This window comes from Muntiacus reevesi, chromosome 20 (genome assembly GCF_963930625.1).
Source record: "Muntiacus reevesi chromosome 20, mMunRee1.1, whole genome shotgun sequence".
NCBI classification, from domain to species: domain Eukaryota; kingdom Metazoa; phylum Chordata; class Mammalia; order Artiodactyla; family Cervidae; genus Muntiacus; species Muntiacus reevesi.
The window spans coordinates 40174837-40194225 of record NC_089268.1 but is presented as its reverse complement, the minus strand read 5'-3'; the positions used below and the strand labels follow the sequence as shown (position 1 = coordinate 40194225).

Genomic DNA, 19389 nt, shown 5'->3' with positions numbered 1-19389 from the left:
TTTTAAAAAATTCATTTTTATTGGAGTATAGTTGCTTTAGCATGTTGCGTTTCTACTGTACAGCAAAATGAATCAGCCATACATATATGGAGACATATATGGGGATATAAAAGGGGATATATGGGGAGGGATATATATCCCCTCCCTTCTGGACTATCCTTCCCATCCAGGTCGCCACAGCACATTAGGTAGAATTTCCTATTCCATACAGTATGTTCTCATTAGTTATCTATTTTTCAGATAGTATCGACAGTGTATATGTATTAAATATCAATCCCGATCTCCCAAATCTTCCCATCTCCCCTTTCCCCCTTGGTATCCATACATAAACCCATTTGGTTGTGTCACTGTATTTCTCCAATTTCTTTTGATGAGGAGACCCTTTCTTGTTGTTTAGTCGCTAAGTCATGTCCGACTCTTTGTGACCCCAGGGCCTATAGCCTGCCAGGCTCCTCTGTCCATGGGATTTCCCAGGCAAGAGTACTGGAGTGGGTTGCCATTGCCTTCTCCAGAGGATCTTTCTGATCTAAGGATGGAACCTGTGTCTCCTGCATTGCAGGCAGATTCTTTACCACTGAGCCACCGGGGAAGCCCAGGGACCCTTTCTTGAGTAACACCCATTAACGTGCCCTGAAGCTAGTGTTTCTCAGCATCACCCTCCTACTCCTCAAGCTAACTGACTCAGGTGACCTAGCAGCTATTTTCTTGGCTCCTTGTCCCAGCCTTCGCCGCTCCTCCGTGCAACTCCAATAGTAAAATGCAATCCTCCTGTGGACAGAGACTCTTGAAGGTTTAATCACTTCCAAGGGATTGTAAACACTGGGCACGCAGAAACACACACTCCGATCTGGTCCTAGAAACTGGCCCTAAGGGACTGTTCCAGCCTAAGTCTCCCAACAGCCACATGCTTCAGCTGAGCTTGTCCGTACCTCGGAGTTACTAGGTACAATTCCACCCCTGTCATTTGCTTCGTTTCCACCCTTCAGAATGCTTCATACTCCTTAAGGCCCATGCCAATATATTTTTCGTTCAGGAAGCATTCTTTGGTTAAACCCAAAGGGATTAGCTTTCTCTTCTCTGCACTCTCACAACACTGCTAAATCCTATTTTTGTGACTCCTAGCAATTATTTTTTCACTTACCATGTGTATGATCTGTGCATAGGTTTTACCTCCACTGCTAGACAAAGGTCCTTGAAAGCAGGGACCATACCTAATTCTTATTTGTATCATGCAGTGTCCACAGTAGTTGCTTTATAATTATCTATTAAATGATAACTGGCATTAAGACCTTGGTAGAAAGCAGGTACATTCCACACCATCAAAAGACTAAGTTACACTCACCATCTGTACTCCAGTGCTTTTAAATGGATTCAGGTCCACACACAACTTATATATCATCAACCTCAAACCCAAATTCAATTTTGTTATGTATACAAACACTCACTCTGGTCTCATAATAACCAAGGTTAAAATGAACAGCTATGAAACAACGGTTCCAGCCAAAAGAGTGTGAAATATTTACTGCATTCTAGGGCTCTTCCAAAGACTTGAGAGACCACACAGGCATAATCCAGTTAATCTTCCTGCCTCAAGGCAGGACAGAATTTCAACATTTCTCCTGAGAGATGAAGATCTGTCTTGTTTTTAAACATTTCCAGAAAAGGAGATTCCACAACCTCCCTTTGATGGCATCTTTATAACACTTAACTTTCAATTCCAGGGTATTTTCCTTTCCTTTTGATTTAAGTCAACTCTCCTGACTTTAAATGGCCAACAGAGGCTCCTTTCCAATTTTTAGGTACTGTTTCCCTCTAGACGCCAATGAATTCCTCTTAGTAGTTGCTACATACAGTGAAATCATAATTTATCTCCTGTATGTTAATTTTTCATACCTACCAGAAACTTACTGATAACAGTTTGCTATTCTGCATACAAGATTAGACAGCTATAGATCTATATTCACAGTAATGTCACTTGAAATAAAATGAAATCCACTTCCAAACCAGGGATCTACCCTTAATAATAATTTCAAATTCTGTGTCAACTTTTATTTCTAACAAACTAGTTAATAGTCTAAAGTTGGTTTTGATCATAAAAAGGAAGATAAAATTTTCATTTTAGGCACTTGCCCCCACTCCCAAATTCAGACAAATGTTAAAAAACGTTTTTTTCAAAGGGCTCTGATAGTACTGGCAGACATACTCGTTCTTTGCCTGCCAAATACTGGCCTCTCCCTGGACTGGATTATGTCTCAAATTTTAAAATCTGCGATCACAAGCATTTTAGAATAGGCATGCCTCAAGTCAGTCATGGAGTACAGGTTATGATTTTACTCAATACTTATCATAAGAAAGTTAAGCCCAGGAATCTGAAGGATTCCCCTAAAAACTCAAAGTAACTGGAAAGATTTCTGCTGTCATTTTTTTTCTTTAACAAAGGCTGCCAGTGACTCCCCGCCACTCCATCTATGAAATTCCATAGCACTCTACACCTCCCATGGCACTAGCTCACATGTGGTCCTGGTTCATAGCTTAGCTCTTGTGTGGGTCTCAGCTCCACTTCAAGGCCAACCTGTTGGGGGCAGGGGCTTTGTCTTATGCTAGTGTCTGGGGCATATCTCATACAGAGCAGGCACTGTACGTATTATTTTCTCAATAAATAAACCTAAGACCAGGAGAAGAAGTGGAAATGCAGACAAGAACATGGAATGGACATGAGGAAGTGTTAGGAAAAAGTAGAAGCTCAAACTGCAAGACAGATTTTTAGATGTTTCATTACTTTCAGATGCAGGTTTTCAGGAACTTGTTGCCTTTAATGGTCAAATACAGATTTGGTCACTAGATGAGTCCTCTCCGGCACCATCATTCCAGGGTTCACGAGCATAAACTAGTACGACCACATCAAGTATAATTATTTGTTGTGAGAATAATTATTTGGTATGACTTATGAAAACAGTGTGCAAAAGTTTAAAATAATTTATCTTAGGTAGCATGATCATTTCCCCTGCAATCTTGTTAGTACTATAAATAAACTAGTGTTCACAAACAATTATCTTTCTTTTCCTGGCGAAAAAAAAAAATCAATTGTTTAACTTAATCACAAAGGTTTGTAACAAAAGAGGACATGGTTTTCTTAGGTTTTAAAGAAATTTTGATTTTCTAATACAAAAATCATTGACATTTCCAGCTGCCAATGGGAAGGGATAGTTAGGGAGTTTGGAAAGGTCACGTACACACTGCTGTATTTAAAGTGGATAACCAACAAGATCCTACTGTATATAGCACAAGGGACTCTGCTCAATGTTATGTGGTAGCCTGGATGGGAGAGAGGTTTAGAGGAGAATGGATAGATAAGCATGTATGGCTGAGTCCCCTCACTGTTCCCCTGAAACTATCACAACGTTGTTTAATCAACTATACCCCAGGACAAAATAAAAAGTTCAAAAAAAAAATCACTGATATTTCAAAAGAGATAACTAAACGATTTTCATGAGAGTTATTCTTTGGAAACTAACCACTTCAAATAAAAAGAAAATCTTTTTTCGAAGCCATCACATTATACTAGAGAAATACATTTATTCAAGACTTCTAATTTCATTAGAATTCCTAAATGTTTGTTTTCCCTATTCATTATAAAGTCACTGGCATCTTGAATATAGGAAATGGGGACTTTTTAATGTATATAACTGATCCCCCCCAAGAAAAAATTAAATCTGGAAACCAAGTATAATTTTCATATTTCACCAATGCCAATCAACACTGTGAACTTTTTTTGTAAAGCAACCCACATTTTCCAAGAGCCTTCAACTAGAAAAAGAACCAAAAGTACAGATGCTCCGCAGTTGTTTTCAAAATCTGAAAACCACTGTCTTCACTGTTTTCTTTTTTTTTTTTCTTTTTTTATATACATGCTGTTCTTTCGAAACATCCCACCCTCACCTTCTCCCACAGAGTTCAAAAGTCTGTTCTGTACTTCTGCATCTCTTCTTCTGCCCTGCATATAGGGCCATTGTTACCATCTTTCTAAATTCCGTATATATGTGTTAGTATACTGTAATGTTCTTTATCTTTCTGGCTTACTTCACTCTGTATAATGGGCTCCAGTTTCATCCATCTCATTAGAACTGATTCAAATGAATTCTTTTTAATGGCTGCGTAATATTCCATGGTGTATATGTACCACAGCTTCCTTATCCATTCGTCTGCTGATGGGCATCTAGGTTGCTTCCATGTCCTGGCTATTATAAACAGTGCTGCGATGAACATTGGGGTGCACGTGTCTCTTTCAGATCTGGGTTCCTCAGTGTGTATGCCCAGAAGTGGGATTGCTGGATCATATGGCAGTTCTATTTCCAGTTTTTTAAGAAATCTCCACACTGTTTTCCATAGTGGCTGTACTAGTTTTCATTCCCACCAACAGTGTAAGAGGGTTCCCTTTTCTCCACACCCTCTCCAGCATTTATTGCTTGTAGACTTTTGGATAGCAGCCATTCTGACTGGCGTGTAATGGTACCTCATTGTGGTTTTGATTTGCATTTCTCTGATAATGAGTGATGTGGAGCATCTTTTCATGTGTTTGTTAGCCATCTGTATGTCTTCTTTGGAGAAATGTCTGTTTAGTTCTTTGGCCCATTTTTTGATTGGGTCATTTATTTTTCTGGAATTGAGCTTCAGGAGTTGCTTGTATATTTTTGAGATAAATCCTTTGTCTGTTTCCTCATTTGCTATTATTTTCTCCCAATCTGAGGGCTGTCTTTTCACCTTACTTATAGTTTCCTTTGTAGTGCAGAAGCTTTTAAGTTTCATTAGGTCCCATTTGTTTAGTTTTGCTTTTATTTCCAATATTCTGGGAGGTGGGTCATAGAAGATCTTGCTGTGATTTATGTCGGAGAGTGTTTTGCCTATGTTCTCCTCTAGGAGTTTTATAGTTTCTGGTCTTACATTTAGATCTTTAATCCATTTTGAGTTTATTTTTGTGTATGGTGTTAGAAAGTGTTCTAGTTTCATTCTTTTACAAGTGGTTGACCAGTTTTCCCAGCACCACTTGTTAAAGAGATTGTCTTTTTTCCATTGTATATCCTTGCCTCCTTTGTCAAAGATAAGGTGTCCATAGGTTCGTGGATTTATCTCTGGGCTTTCTATTCTGTTCCATTGATCTATATTTCTGTCTTTGTGCCAGTACCATACTGTCTTGATGACTGTGGCTTTGTAGTAGAGTCTGTGTCTTCACTGTTTTCAATGAAATGTGACTCCACCTGCTTGGAATCCCACGCCCTCCTCTAAGTTTCCAGCTTGTAAAACTCAGACCAGTACTTAATTCCCTGAAGCTTGTTGGACACATTGGTCCCACCTTCAACACACTTCTAAAAATGTTCTCTTTGCATCTCTGTGAACCACTGAGCATCCTGTAAAGTGATCACAAGCTGTTTTCAGTAAGGCAGATGTGTTGGGTAACACACACTCTGAGGCAAACGTGCCTTAGGACGCAGAGGCAGGACGCACCACAGAAAAACCCCACTCTTATCGAAAAGGCTCATTTCACTGGCATGTCACCAAAATTCCAGTTGCCATTTTAAAAAAAGAAAAAATGCATCTTTTATGTTCCTCGAAGAAACAGAGGACATCAGGGTTCTAAGAAATGTGATCTGTAATCATTTTTCTGATCCATAAATACCAAACATAAAGGTACTTTCAACTGCATATCTCTTTCTACTTGCACACTTTCACTAATATGTTCTCCAATTATAAAATAGTTCATCCAGAAAGCATTCAAGCAATGCCTAGTTGCCACTGCTCTCAGTTTGAGGCACTTCAAGGAACTCAAATACACATTACGCATGTGTTTCTGTCCTCTAGTCGCTTTTGGTCTAGTTACAAAGACAAAACAAAAGAATTATTCTTGAAAATTAAAAAGCACTCCCCCCGCCCAAAAAAAAAATCATCTTTGTACCTTTCAACTCCTCTCCAGGCAGAAAGTGACTAACTTTCTCAAGATAATTTAATTTTAGGCAAAGAAGCACCTCCAAACATACACATCAGACTTTCTGCAAAATGCATCAAAGCATACTCCCTTTTTAATTTCTCCTTATTAAATTATTTTAGCATCATCTCAAATGTCACTCCCTCATGAAACCTTTCTTAAGGACACTACTTCTTACTCTGAATTTCATACCTCTCTGGCCAGACTGGATGTGTTAGCATGTATGAGAGAGTCCCTTTGTTCTTCTACATTATTAATCCTGAGAGGTCAAGACCTTGGTTTTCCTAGTGATTTTATTGCCCATAATTCCACTAAACAAAAATACTCTGAGAATTTACTTTTTACAGCAACTTTGCAGTGAATGACTATTCACCTAAAAATGATCTCGTAAACCTGTGTTATCACACATGACGGCTACTTAAATAAAACAGCCCACACTGGTGAGTAGGGTAGTAGATTACCCAACAGTGCTTGGTCAAAGGCTGTTCCCACTCGACTGTGAAAGTGACAAGACCAGTGTCACCCTACAGACATGATCTGTATGTTTACTGGATTCCCACTCCTTCCCCCAAAGATAGGAGCAAGTTCCCCTATTCACCTACAGATTATGTCAAGAGTCAGGCATCTCTCCAGCTCTGAGAGCTTCCATCAATGACCAAGAAATCTTCTGGGTGGATGAGCACAGTGGGAAGTCCAGGGGAAAAAAGGAGAAGAGAAAATGTGGAAGTCTTAAGAAAACCTCCCCTCTGACAACCCTTTGCCTCTCTTCACCCCCTGGCCATTCTTCAAGACCTGCCCAAAGGTCACCTCCTCCAGTGCGTCCTCGACTTCCCTCCTCTATGCCCTTTCAGTCAATAGCTTCACTTGTCGAATACACAGCCTACCGAAGTAATCACACGTTTTATATTAAATGAGGGCTGTGGGGATTTAAGCAAAGTGTCCACCAACACAATGCATGGTGCACAGTAAAACTCAGTCTACTGCTATCTGTTTTGACAGTCTCTACGGATGGGCTCCTCTCCCAGTTAACAACACTGTCGGGCTCCTCTCCCAGTTAACAGTACAGCAGTTTCCATTTACAGAGCGTTGCTTATGTAGCAAGCACCATCCTAAGTGTGCTCCTTTCTCATCAAGCTTGGAGGTTTCCTGGGCCAGGGCCTGTGCTAATTCATTTCTTTAATCCTTACAGGCACAGACACAGTAGATAGGTGCTCTGTATTTGCTCAGTCAAATAAAGAAAGAAAAATGAAAAGGCAAGGAAGGTTCATACGGCCACGAGAAGAGAGCTGCTACAGTTCACGGAGTTCCTCGTCAAAAGGATCAACACAAGACTCACTGTGTACTTCCTAGCCCCCAAGTCCAGAATGAAAAGGGCTTCCCATGGGGTGGGGGGAAATGTCCACTCTATGTGGCTGGCTGGGCTTTGCACGAAGGAGTGTGTCTCTCTGTGCTCACACGATCCTGCCACCCTCCTCTCCGGGTACAATCCACCCACTGTTCACATCTGCGGACTGAGCTGCTTGCTACTCACAGCTTGTCCTGGCTGCTGTCGACTCTGGAACTGCACCTGAGATCTCTCCATAAACCCCATTTCTCCGGTTTTATAAATATCGGCGAACCCATATCCTGTGGGTGGTTACTTTTCAGCTCTGTTCATTTGAAAGAGTACGATGACTACGAGAGACGTGGTGTGCCAAATGTGTTCACGACACATTGTTAGACAACTGAACCAGACCAAAAGGAATTAAAGTCCTACATTCACGTCCTGTCGAAATGATGATGTTTAGCATGATCTGTTTTCCACCACTTACAATGCTATACATGTTTAACCATCCTCACCATACCGTGAGTTCCAGAGAGCAGGAACCACTAGTTAAATTGCCTCTTAAGCACCACAAATTCTTCAGACTGTACTTTTTGCAAACGTTCTCAATTATAGTCATCTAATAAATGACATTTGAATGAATAAAGTAAAAATGCCTCCTAGGAAAAAACGCAGAGTGGTAGGGCTATGCCGCCTTTCTGCCATTTAATTCATTTAATTTCATTTATTCATCAATGAATAATTTCATTCATTCCTTTAACTCTGCCATTTAATTCAACACTCATGGGCTCAGATATAAAGGCAGAAATGTAAGGGGTGACGGTAGAGTGGCTGCATTTAACAGGGTAAGAGAAACTGAGCAAAAACCTCAGGATGGATGCTAAAAAGAAACTCCATATTCAGCTATATGTTTGGTCTGAAACAGAAACATGATCCAAGCTACAAATGTAATTCAAATTGCGTCTGTAGGCACACTCAAAAGTCAAGAGATAAAATAATTTAAATAACGTTCTCATTTAACCTAATACGCTTTTTAAAATATTTACTTTTTTCCTCATACCAAGTCTTTGATGTCTGGTGTGTATTTTTACACTCACAAAAATCTCGGTTGTGAGCAGCCACATAGCACATGTTCAAATGCTATGTGTGGCTAAGTGGCTGCTGTTGGCCAGAACAGGTCTAGAACTCATCTCATTCCAAGCCACCACTCAGTTTTCAGAAATGCACAAAGGGAATGATGAAAATGATGGTGGTCACAGACTGTAAAATGAGTCTGAATGAAACGACTTCGGATGGCATAAGCTGTATAGAGTGATTTCTCCCTCCTTATTTCTGAGCCTTTTTTTTTTTTTGTAAAGTCAGGTTTTTTGGTACAGCAGTATGACCCTTTAAAGGATACTGCCTCCAAAAAGTGACAATTTTATTTTGTTATGCTGTCATTTTCTCCTGTTCAAGATCTTACCAACAAACTTATGTAACTAGAAGAGGAATTAAACATCCTTAAGGTCAATAGTTCCAAACAGGGCTTGTAAATAAAAAACAGGAAGATCCCCTGGAGAAGGGCATGGCAACCCACTCCACTATTCTTGCCTGGAGAATCCCATGGACAGAGTCTGGTGGGATATAGTCCATGGGGTCACACAGAGTCAGACACAACTGAGCTACTAAGACTTTCACTTCAAAGTGAGTTTAATTAACAAGATCAAATTGTTCACATGATTCTTAAACTAACTTATGGAGATCTTAAAATGATGACTATGGCTTTAAAAATGAGCATATGGCGTAAAGAAGAATGTGACTGTAAACAAAGTGATCTTGCAGACATTTACTTTTGCTTCAGACTCTTCCTTCTTACTCTTTCCTGCTTTTTTCACTCCATAAAACCCAAAAAACAGAAAAACCATTTTACAAGCACATGGTGTAATAGACAGTAGCAGCAATCAGAAGGCCGAGAATTGCAGTCCAAAGCACTGAATGGTCTGGGCCGATTCACTCCTTAAGCCTCTATCTCCTTAGTCTCAAACTCTGAATGGTCTCAGTTCAGAAATTTCTTCCAGTTCCAAAGTGCTCACTTGGCACATGGATAGTTCTCAATAAACACTGAAGGGTGAAGAAGAAAACAGAAAAAGGAGGAAGAATTCATTCGTTTTGCTCTGCATGTGTTTCAGTGTAGCTCCCTGGGAAAGTAAGATGCTTGTGCCAGAGATGACAGAAGCATGAATAGCGAAGTGTCCTAGAACATGCCTGACATTCGGAGGGCCATCAGGGAGACCTGGAACTGGGCTTCTAAAGGCAAAGCTCCTTTGACTGGGACATTCTTCTGGTTTCCATCAATAGAGCGTGCATAACACATATTTAAACAGAGATCTTCACACACACACAATAAGGAAAAACACACCTATTTCAACTCCGAAAATTCTGAGACAAAGGCTCTTTATTTTAAACTAATGAGGAGGCATAAAGCAGGTGTCTCTGTTTGTCTAAAAGCTTATTTTTCTTTTTAAGGGAAGTAGAACACGCTCCAATAAACATTGCATGATATGCTACTGGGGAAAGGATTAAATGGTATGCACTAGGCCCAGGCCGAAATAAATGTTTCTCTACTCTGGAGTACAAATTTACAAAATGTAGCACCAAAAAGAAAATCCAAATAAATAGTACCAAACAATTTACACAAGGATACATTTGTGGAAATTTCTCTTTCTATTGTACATGCACGTGCAATATAAAAAAAAGTTCAACCTTACTCTCAAGTTCAACCAGAAGAATATTTTCTCCTTGTCCTAATACAACACTAGAAAAAATAACTTTGAAGAACAAAAGAAACACAATTCTGCGAGAACAAGTGTAAGTGTCCTCAGAGTCACCATGAGCAGCAGCACCACGAGGGTACCTGGTTTCTCTTCTGAGTTTTCATCGGCTCTTCCCCATCCATTCCCGAAAACAGGACGGGTCCCTGCTCACCCCTATTCTCCCACGTCTTCAACCCCACTTAATCCTTTCTTCTTTGACAACATAATCAATACCTCTTGCTTTACCTCTTATCTGCTTCCCATCAGGATGCACCTGACCTTTGTAGGGCAGACTACAAACCGTGTATTACCTGCTAGGCGTCCCCATCAGATGCTTTGTCATCATTTCTAATTCAATTCACTCTAAAACTACACTCTTTCACTTTGCCTTGCACCAAACCAGGTCTTTCTTCTTCAGTTCCTGCTGAATTTTCAGTTTCTCAGCTTCAAACTCCAGGTTCATCTCTGCCTCCTCTTGTGGCACTGTCTTCTCCCACATGCTTTCAGCATCCAAGTCCTGGACACTTTAGTTCTGGAATGTTTTGATCATTCTTCCCTTCCTCTTCTCTCATGGCACCGCACCAATGCAGGCCCTCATTATCTCTCATTTTATTGAAAAAGAGGTAATGAATCTACCTCATTCCTGGCTCATTTTATTGAATACCATCCTGTTCCCACCCACTGACCAAACCCAATTTATTTTATGCTCTGCTTTCAGATTAACCTGAAAGGGAGTTTGAATGGGGCCACTGCTTTGTTCAAAACAGACACGGAATATATCAAGAGGCAACCCTGGTATCAAGGCCCTCCACAGCAGGATTTGGTTTCAACCTCTTCCTTTTTTTTTTTTTTTTTTTTTTTTGGCCATGTCATGCATCTTAGTTCCCTGACCAGGGATCTTAGTTTCCTGATCAGGGATCGAAATCATGCCCTTGGTAGTGAAAGCTCAGAGTCCTAACCAGTGGACCATCAGAGAAGTTCCTCAACTTCCTTCTAAATATGTCACCCAGGGTTCCCTTCCATGTACCAGCAGTCCAACTCTATACTATGTCATTCTCTGAATGACAGTTGATATTTTCTCCATCTCTTTGCACATCTGCCTACAATCCAATGGTCATCTATATTTGAGATGCTAATAGAAAAGTATTGTGCATTTTCAACCAAGTAGATCCCTAAATATCTAATGTTTTTGAAGCTACTGTAAATTATTGGGTTGCTGTTAATTTTTATTTTCTAATTGCTCATGCTATTTTAAAGAGGTACAATTTGTATTCTGACCTTTTTCTCGCCACTCTGCCACTTGTAAGTTCTAGAAGCTTATTTGGACATTTTTTAATGTTTATCAAATATATGACCTTATTGTCTATAAATAAAGATGCTTTTGCTTCCTCCATTCCGATCTGAATTTCTTTTCGCTTTCTTGCCTAATTACACTGGCTAAGAAGTCCAGTCAATGCTGAATAGAAGTGGCTAAATCCTCACCTATTTCGCATCTTGGATGGAAAATGCTCAGTCTTTTACTGTTAAATATGATGACAGCTGTATATGTTTAATGCATGCCCATTACCATCTTGAGGAGGTTTCTGTCTACTACAACCTGCTGCAAGTTTATAACATAAACAAGTGTTGAACTTTGTCAAATGCTTTTCACATAGTTTTTTCTATTTTATTCTGTGAATATGAAGTACATCTATTTTCTCATAATTAATACTTTATTTTTTAAAGCAGTTTTAGGTTTACAGAAAAACTGATCTGCTAGTGCAAAGAGTTCCCATATACCCCCTCTTCACAAACACCTCCTCAGCAGTTTCTGTTATTACTAATAACTTGTATTAGTTTTGCTATATTTATTATAATTGATAAACCAACAATACATTATTAACAACTAAATTCCATACGCCAAGGTTCACTCTTTTGAGCTATATAGTCCTATGAGTTTTGATAAATGCATAATGTCATATATCTACCTTTATAGTATCATACAAAATAGTTTCACTGCTCTAAAAATCCTGTACTTCACCTATTTATTCATCTCTTCTCTCCTCTCACTCCTCCTGGCAACCACTGATTTTGCCCCTGTTTCTCTGAAGGCATCCAAGTTTGCATTAAATTTTAATTTGGATTTAAAGTGGATCTGGCATATTTTAAGTGCTGAATTAAAGATAGCTATTATTAATAGAAACAATGAAAATAGCATAGCATTCTAAGAATACAGTTCCAAGGATAGATAAAAAGACTGTGAGACTTCTTTCCTGTGTAACAGCTGGGTAGGAACAGTGATAACTCAACCAAATATTCTAAGAGACAGCCCCCTCCTTTCTCCTAATCAGCACCTCTACCTTAGAATATTTTTAAGTAAAATGTGCAAAATCCTCACACATAATAGAAACAGAAAATACTATAGGGAGGTGATTATTATTTACCAACATCATTAGGCATAATTTCAATAATTGTCCAAACACAAACTACAGGAGAAGGCAGATATTCCTCAGGAAAACACAAATTAATGTATTGACAAGAGAATCCAAATTACTGGTGAGATTTGTAAGGTCCAATGGGCACCTTCCCTCTGGGGACAGGCCACAGAAGACGATCAGGATTACGACCCAGCCGGGCATTTGGGTCTACTTGAGAATGGAATTAGGACAGAGTGTTTTCTCTGGCTCAGTTCAGTTCAGTTCAGTCGCTCAGTTGTGTCCGACTCTGTGCGACCCCATGGACTGCAGCTCGCCAGGCCTCCCTGTCCATCACCAACTCCTGGAGTTTACTCAAACTCATGTCCATTGAGTCGGTGATGCCATCCAACCATCTCATCCTTTGTCACCCGCTTCTCCTCCTGCCCTCAATCTTTCCCAGCATCAGGGTCTTTACTAATGAGTCAGTTCTTCACATCACGTGGCCAAAGTATTGGAGTTTCAGCTTCTGCATCAGTTCTTCCAACGAATACTCAGGACTGATTTCCTTTAGGATGGACTGGGTGGATCTCCTTGTAGTTCAAGGGACTCTCAAGAGTCTTCTTCAACTCCACAGTTCAAAAGCATCAATTCTTTGACACTCAGCTTTCTTTATTGTCCAACACTCACATCCATATCTGACAATGGGAAAAAACCATAGCTTTGACTAGATGGACCTTTGTCGGTAAAGTAATGTCTCTGCTTTTTAATATGCTGTCTAGGTTGGTCATATCTTTTCTTCCAAAGAGCAAGCATCTTTTAATGTCATGGCTGCAGCCACCATCTGCAGTGATTTCGGAGCCCCCAAAATAAAGTCTGTCATTGTTTCCACTGTTTCCCCACCTATTCTCTGGCTCAGTCTTTAGCAAAGTGGTTCTGTCCACCAGTGAAGGGAACACATGATTTAGCTAAACTTGAACCTTCTTTCTACTAAACTAGTGAAGTGTCCTTCTGGTACAACAGGTCTTTCTTTTTTTTTCTTCATTCATTCAACAGTCATTATGTAGATGCCATGTAAAGGTTCAAGTATAGGTTTTTAATATTTTGTCCGGTCTTCGCTGTCAGTTCTGCAGAAGTCAGAACAGGACTTTCCATCCTATGAGTTTGACAGTTTCCTCTTGATTTTACATTACATTATGCACATGTTCTGTACTCCAACACCATTAGAAGGCTAGGATCTGGTCTGATTCATGCAGCACTTGGCCCCTGCCCAAAATATTTGTTAAATGAAACCAACTTGTCTTCTCTGATGCTTTTACTAATTATGCATGTCAAAATCTCATTGTCTGAAATAAATAAAAGTTTATGCTTATATAGTCATCATTAAAAATATGTTTCCCATTTGCTTTCAATATTCATAGTTTCTGCATGAAAAGACCTTATCTATCTTAGCATCTTTTTAAAAAACTTCAGTTTGCTATGTCATTTATTTGAATTTAAGACGATTTTCATAGTTTTCAGATGTGCCTTATGGCATGTGCGTGCATGCGCGCGCGCACACACACACTCACACATATGTGTGCTCATGTATATATATATTTATATTTAATGTCATTCATTTTACCTTGGAAATTTCATGACACTTCATAGGAACTATTAATAGGATACCTAGTGAAACCACGAAACTATTATATACCAGGTAAAAAGTAACCAGAACATTTCTGTATGTGAAGCAATTAGTGATTTTTTAAAAATGTGGTTTTGTGCCTCTTTTTCATGTCACTGCTTCTCCTTCATTAAGTAACCCTATGCGGAACTGCTCAGGATTTTAGTGCCTTTTTCTGTAGGGAGAGAATTAAATACATCACAAGGTTGGCTGTCTGTTCTGAAACCTTTAGGAACCAACAGCAAGGGAAGAAAGAGCTACTTAAGGGGAGCTCACATCTTTCTGAGTAGCAGAGACATTTTTGGTTACACATTTCCACATCAATAGGGGCTTCCCAGGTGGCGCTAGCGGTAAAGCACCCGCCTGTCAATGCGGGTTCAATCCCTGGGTCGGAAAAATCCCCTGGAGTAGGAAATGGCAATCCACTTCAGCATTATGCCTGGGAAATCCCATGACAGAGGAGCCTGGAGGGCTACAGTCCATGGGGTCACAAAAGACTCGGAAATGACTGAGCACATACACATCAATGATTGCTCAGGAATAACCTTCTAATCCCTCAGATTTGGCCAGGATGCGAGTACTTTTATTTCTAAACATCATACACTGCCTCTTTCTTAAAAGATTTCATATTATTTGTTCAATGCACGACTTCCTTACTGTAGCTGGAACTCTTAACGCCAAGGACAATTCCTATACTGCCTTCAATAAACATAAAGGATATCACAGCATTTTAGGGAGGTCTCAATACTCCAAAAGCTAAGTTAGATTTTCCTTCATAATCCCAGAGATAAGTAAGCCTAATCTATCCTGGATTTCTTCTCCTTACCCAACGTGTCTTAGATTCTGACCATATAATATATGTGGGTGTAACCTGACTTGATCCCATCTCAAAATCCAAAGCTAAAACCAGCATCACTGGTCAGAGGCTGATTGCATTTCTCCTTCCTTTTGGTATTAAGTGTCCCTTGGATAACCAATAAAATACTCACCGGTAATAAAAATCAGCCTTCATTCACTCAAGAGTTGATCATTCAGATGATGTCCTGCTTCTCACTGTCTTCTTTTTCTACCTACTCTTTAATTTTTAGGCTTCTCACTGGCACACATGTCAACAAAGGCTGGCCGGAACATGGGGCCTAGCTCTAATTAGTGGACTTTGCAATTGGCTAGAAACTCCAAGGGAGCACATAAAGTTGGCAGATGGCTGAAACTCTAAAAGTTTGGAGAATTTTTCTGGTGATATCAATGATTCTTAGTAGGACACAGAAAAGATAGTATGTCCAGTCAATAACCCAGTTAACAACCTATCATGATGTTACCATTTTTGTCTTCCCATTTTCTAGGTGGTGATATTATATAGTTCTGCATTACCCTATGAAGGCTTCCTTCATAGCTCAGTGGGTAAAGAATCTGCCTGCAATGCAGGAGACCTGGGTTTGATCCCTGGGTTGGGAAGATTTCCCTTGGAGAAGGGAAAGGCTACCCACTCCAGTATTCTGGCCTGAGAATTCCATGAACTATATAGTCCATGGGGTGGCAAAGAGTCAGACATGACTGAGCAACTTTCACTTTCACTCTCCATTACCCAACTGTGAATTGTTGTTATTATCAAATTATTTCCTCTCTCTGGGCCTCATGTCATCATCAAAAAAATATAAACAACAGCCAGATAGGTTTGTCCTGAAAACCCACGCATTAGTTCCAAGGATGAAATAATGTATGAAAGTGCTTTATAAGATGTAGGGGACCATTCACATTTAATATCATTACCAACATTAACTGTTCGTGGTTTAAGTTTTACATTAGAATGTCCAGCTGTCTTCTCAAAAGCAGAGGTGTTTCAGAGGGGTCATCATGACGAATGAAATTCAAAATTTAGGCACACTTGGCCAGCATGCATACTAAATTCCATATCGGTGCTTACCTTGGGAGGTTTCCTGAATGATGGAAACAAAAAATTTCAGCAGCGGAAGTAGAGAGGGTTGTCCACACAGCAGCGATACATCAGAAGGAAGCAATGAAAGAAAAAAAAACAAGGCAAACTCAGCATCTTGATCACATGATCTAATATATGCCCTACTTCACAAAGATCAGAAGCCAAATTTACTCCACTGCCCGAAGCAATAAACTCTTACATTTGCTCAAAACCACAGTGTGGGCATAATAAGTTTCTTCCTTGGCTTCACAGAATCTATCCAGTCATTCAGAGGTATTTTTAATGATTATAAAATGGCCAACAAAAAGAGCATCAGGAAAAAAAAAAAGAAATACGCTGCAATCATATTGCTTGTGGTCAAATACTTCAAAATCAATTTTCATATTTGAATTTTTTTAATTGGCATATATATGATATATATAAATGTATATATATGTATATAATATATATATCATATATGTATATTATATATATATATCATACATGTATATCATATATATTTATTTATATCATTTATATATATAAATATATATATATATGATATATATATATAAAGATATATATATATATCCTTTGAAAAATACTCTAATCAATATGTGATTTCTCCCCCATTTAGAAAGCATTGTTTAGATGACAATTTTCACATATTTCAACCCTGAATATAAATTTAAAAGCAAACTGCATCCTTATCATCAACCACACATGAACTTTTTTATCATTCAATTTTGCATTAAAAAAAAACACCTCTGCATTCAGTAAAATCTCTGAAAAGGAAACAGTTTTCAAAGTAACAAAACATTAGACTAACTTCCTCGGTAAATGTTTTGATTGTGTACAAAGTTAAGGAGCTGAACTATAATTTATATGGTATGCAATCCTATCACAGGGGCTTGACCTGGATGTGGTGATTCTTAACTAGTCTCCGATACATCGATTCAGAAACTCCAAAATGATTGCTAAAAAGAAATGGGGGGGCGGGGTTTTCCTGTGGCTTTAATCTTTCTTCATAGGGAATAAAACCATGAGAATTAAAAAAAAAAAAAAAGGATTTTCCAGGACAGAGGGCGTGGGAACTAAAAGGTATAGGTATAGGCACGAACAGCACGGTGCCCTTTCTCCATCACTGTGTTCAATGATGAAGCACAAACTGCAATCAAGATTGCCAGCAGAAACATAAATAACCTCAGAAATGCAGATGATACCACTCTTAAGGCAGAAAGCAAAGAAGAACTAAAGAGCCTCTTGATGAAAGTGAAAGAGGAGTGTGAAAAAGTTGGCTTAAAACTCAACATTCAGAAAACTAAGATCATGGCATCTGGTCATGTCACTTCATGGCAAATAGATGGGGAAACAGTGGAAACAGTGACAGACTTTATTTTGGGGGGGCTCCAAAATCACTGCAGATAGTGACTGCAGCCATGAAATTAAAAGATGCTTGCTCCTTGGAAGAAAAGTTATGACCAATCTAGACAGCATATTAAAAAGCAGAGACATTACTTTGCCAACAAAGGTTTGTCTAGTCAAAGCTATGGTTTTTTCCAGTAGTTGTGTATGGATGTGAGAGTTGGACTTTAAAGAAAGTTGAGGGCCAAAGAATTGATGCTTTTGAACTGTGGTGTTGGACAAGACTCTTGAGAATCCCTTGGACTGCAAGAAGATTCACCCAGTCCATCCTAAAGGAGATCAGTCCTGAAAATTCATTGGAAGGACTGATGTGGAAGCTGAAACTCCAGTACTTTGGCCACCTGATGTGAAGAACTGACTCATTGGAAAAGACCCTGATGCTGGGAAAGATTGAGGGCAGGAGGAGAAGGGGACAACAGAAGATGAGATGGTTAGATGACATTACCGACTCAATGGACATGAGTTTGAGTAAACTCCGGGAGCTGGCAATGGACAGGGAGGCCTGGCGTGCTGCAGTCCATGGGGTTGCAAAGAGTTGAACAAGTGAGCGACTGAACTGAACTGCACTGTGTTCAATATCCCTCCCAGAACTCTGAGGCTCCCCAAATAAAACCCAGAGTTCAACATCAAGAAAAGAAACTCCATGGATTCCACAATTAGGTAGATAACCCTAACCTTTAAATCTACGGAAAGAAAATCATGACATTTCTTATAATGATGGAGATAAAGAATTATCTTCTTGAAATTCCATGAATTAGCTAAAAAGAAATGAATCCTTATGTCATGACCGCAGGCAGAGATAAGAGGAATGTGATTTCAGAGGGAAACTACCTAGAAAAACTGGTATCTCAAGTTGCAATTAAGAAGTTTCAACATTCTGCGCATCTATCCTTTTAAACAAGACCAACATTAATGGATGTTGTTATAACAATGCACGCATGTTTTTAAATCTAAGAGAGCCATGGGTCTTTGCTCTGTACATAAAAGCTTGAGGTTTCTTCCAAGAAAATTTCTTTAAGTGGAACAACTGCTCTAAAAGGCATCTGTTCGGAACAGGTAGAACAATAATAATAATAATAAAAACATCACTCACAGTACTTTTGATAAAGCCTTCTCTTATATTGCCTGCTTTATTTTTTAAAAGCCATTTAAATCACAGCTTTATTTAACGAGGTAAAGAAAAGCCACTTGACTTGGCCTATAGTAAAGCAACCATATGAGATAGCATGGGACAAATTAGTAAAATACATATTTCACATTAACGCTACAATGAATCAAGGAATCTAATGGGGGTGGAACATGCTAACAAAAATCCCAGGGATTTCCCCAGGGTTCTCCTGTGCTTCACGACTGTATAATAATCATCACCAGCAGCAAAGAATAAGTGCTGGTTTTTAGCCAAGTACCCTGACCTCCTTTGCCACCCAATAAGAGAGCGATCCTTTCCTTATTGACATTTCGACACAGTTTTCTTTATTCCTATTAGGAAACCAATCCTATTTCAGCATTTTAAGTACTTTGTTAAGTGTATTTCTTTGGCTTAGAAAGAAAGCACATAATATGGGAATGCCAATATAATTCCACTACCTTCTTTTATGTTTCTGAGGATGGTTTGTTAGGAATAAATGGAGGGACTTCCTGGGTGGCCCAGTGGCTAACACTCTGCACTCCCAATGCAGGTGGCCCGGGTTTGATCTCAGGTCAGGGAACTAGACCCACACGCCACAACCAATGCCTGGCACAGCCAAAACAAATAAATAAATATTAAATGTTAATAATAAAAAATGGAGACCAGGATGCATGGGGGAAAGGGAGGTCACTAAGTGAAACTGCCACTCTACCCAAATTACTCATCATTTTAGGTCAAGGATCCTGGCTGCAGAACAAAAAGTCA

General features: G+C 39.2%; 1 protein-coding gene across 13 annotated transcripts in view; it reads right to left on the bottom strand.

Moving 5' to 3' along the window:
* KIF13A (kinesin family member 13A) overlaps positions 1 to 19389 on the bottom strand; it is a 198496-nt gene that overhangs the window by 102887 nt on the left and 76220 nt on the right. For all 13 annotated transcript variants that reach the window (XM_065913151.1, XM_065913149.1, XM_065913147.1 and 10 more), the window contains exon 3: positions 16080 to 16092. In XM_065913151.1, the coding sequence (XP_065769223.1) occupies positions 16080 to 16092 (13 nt within the window). The remainder of the gene's footprint in view (positions 1 to 16079; positions 16093 to 19389) is intronic.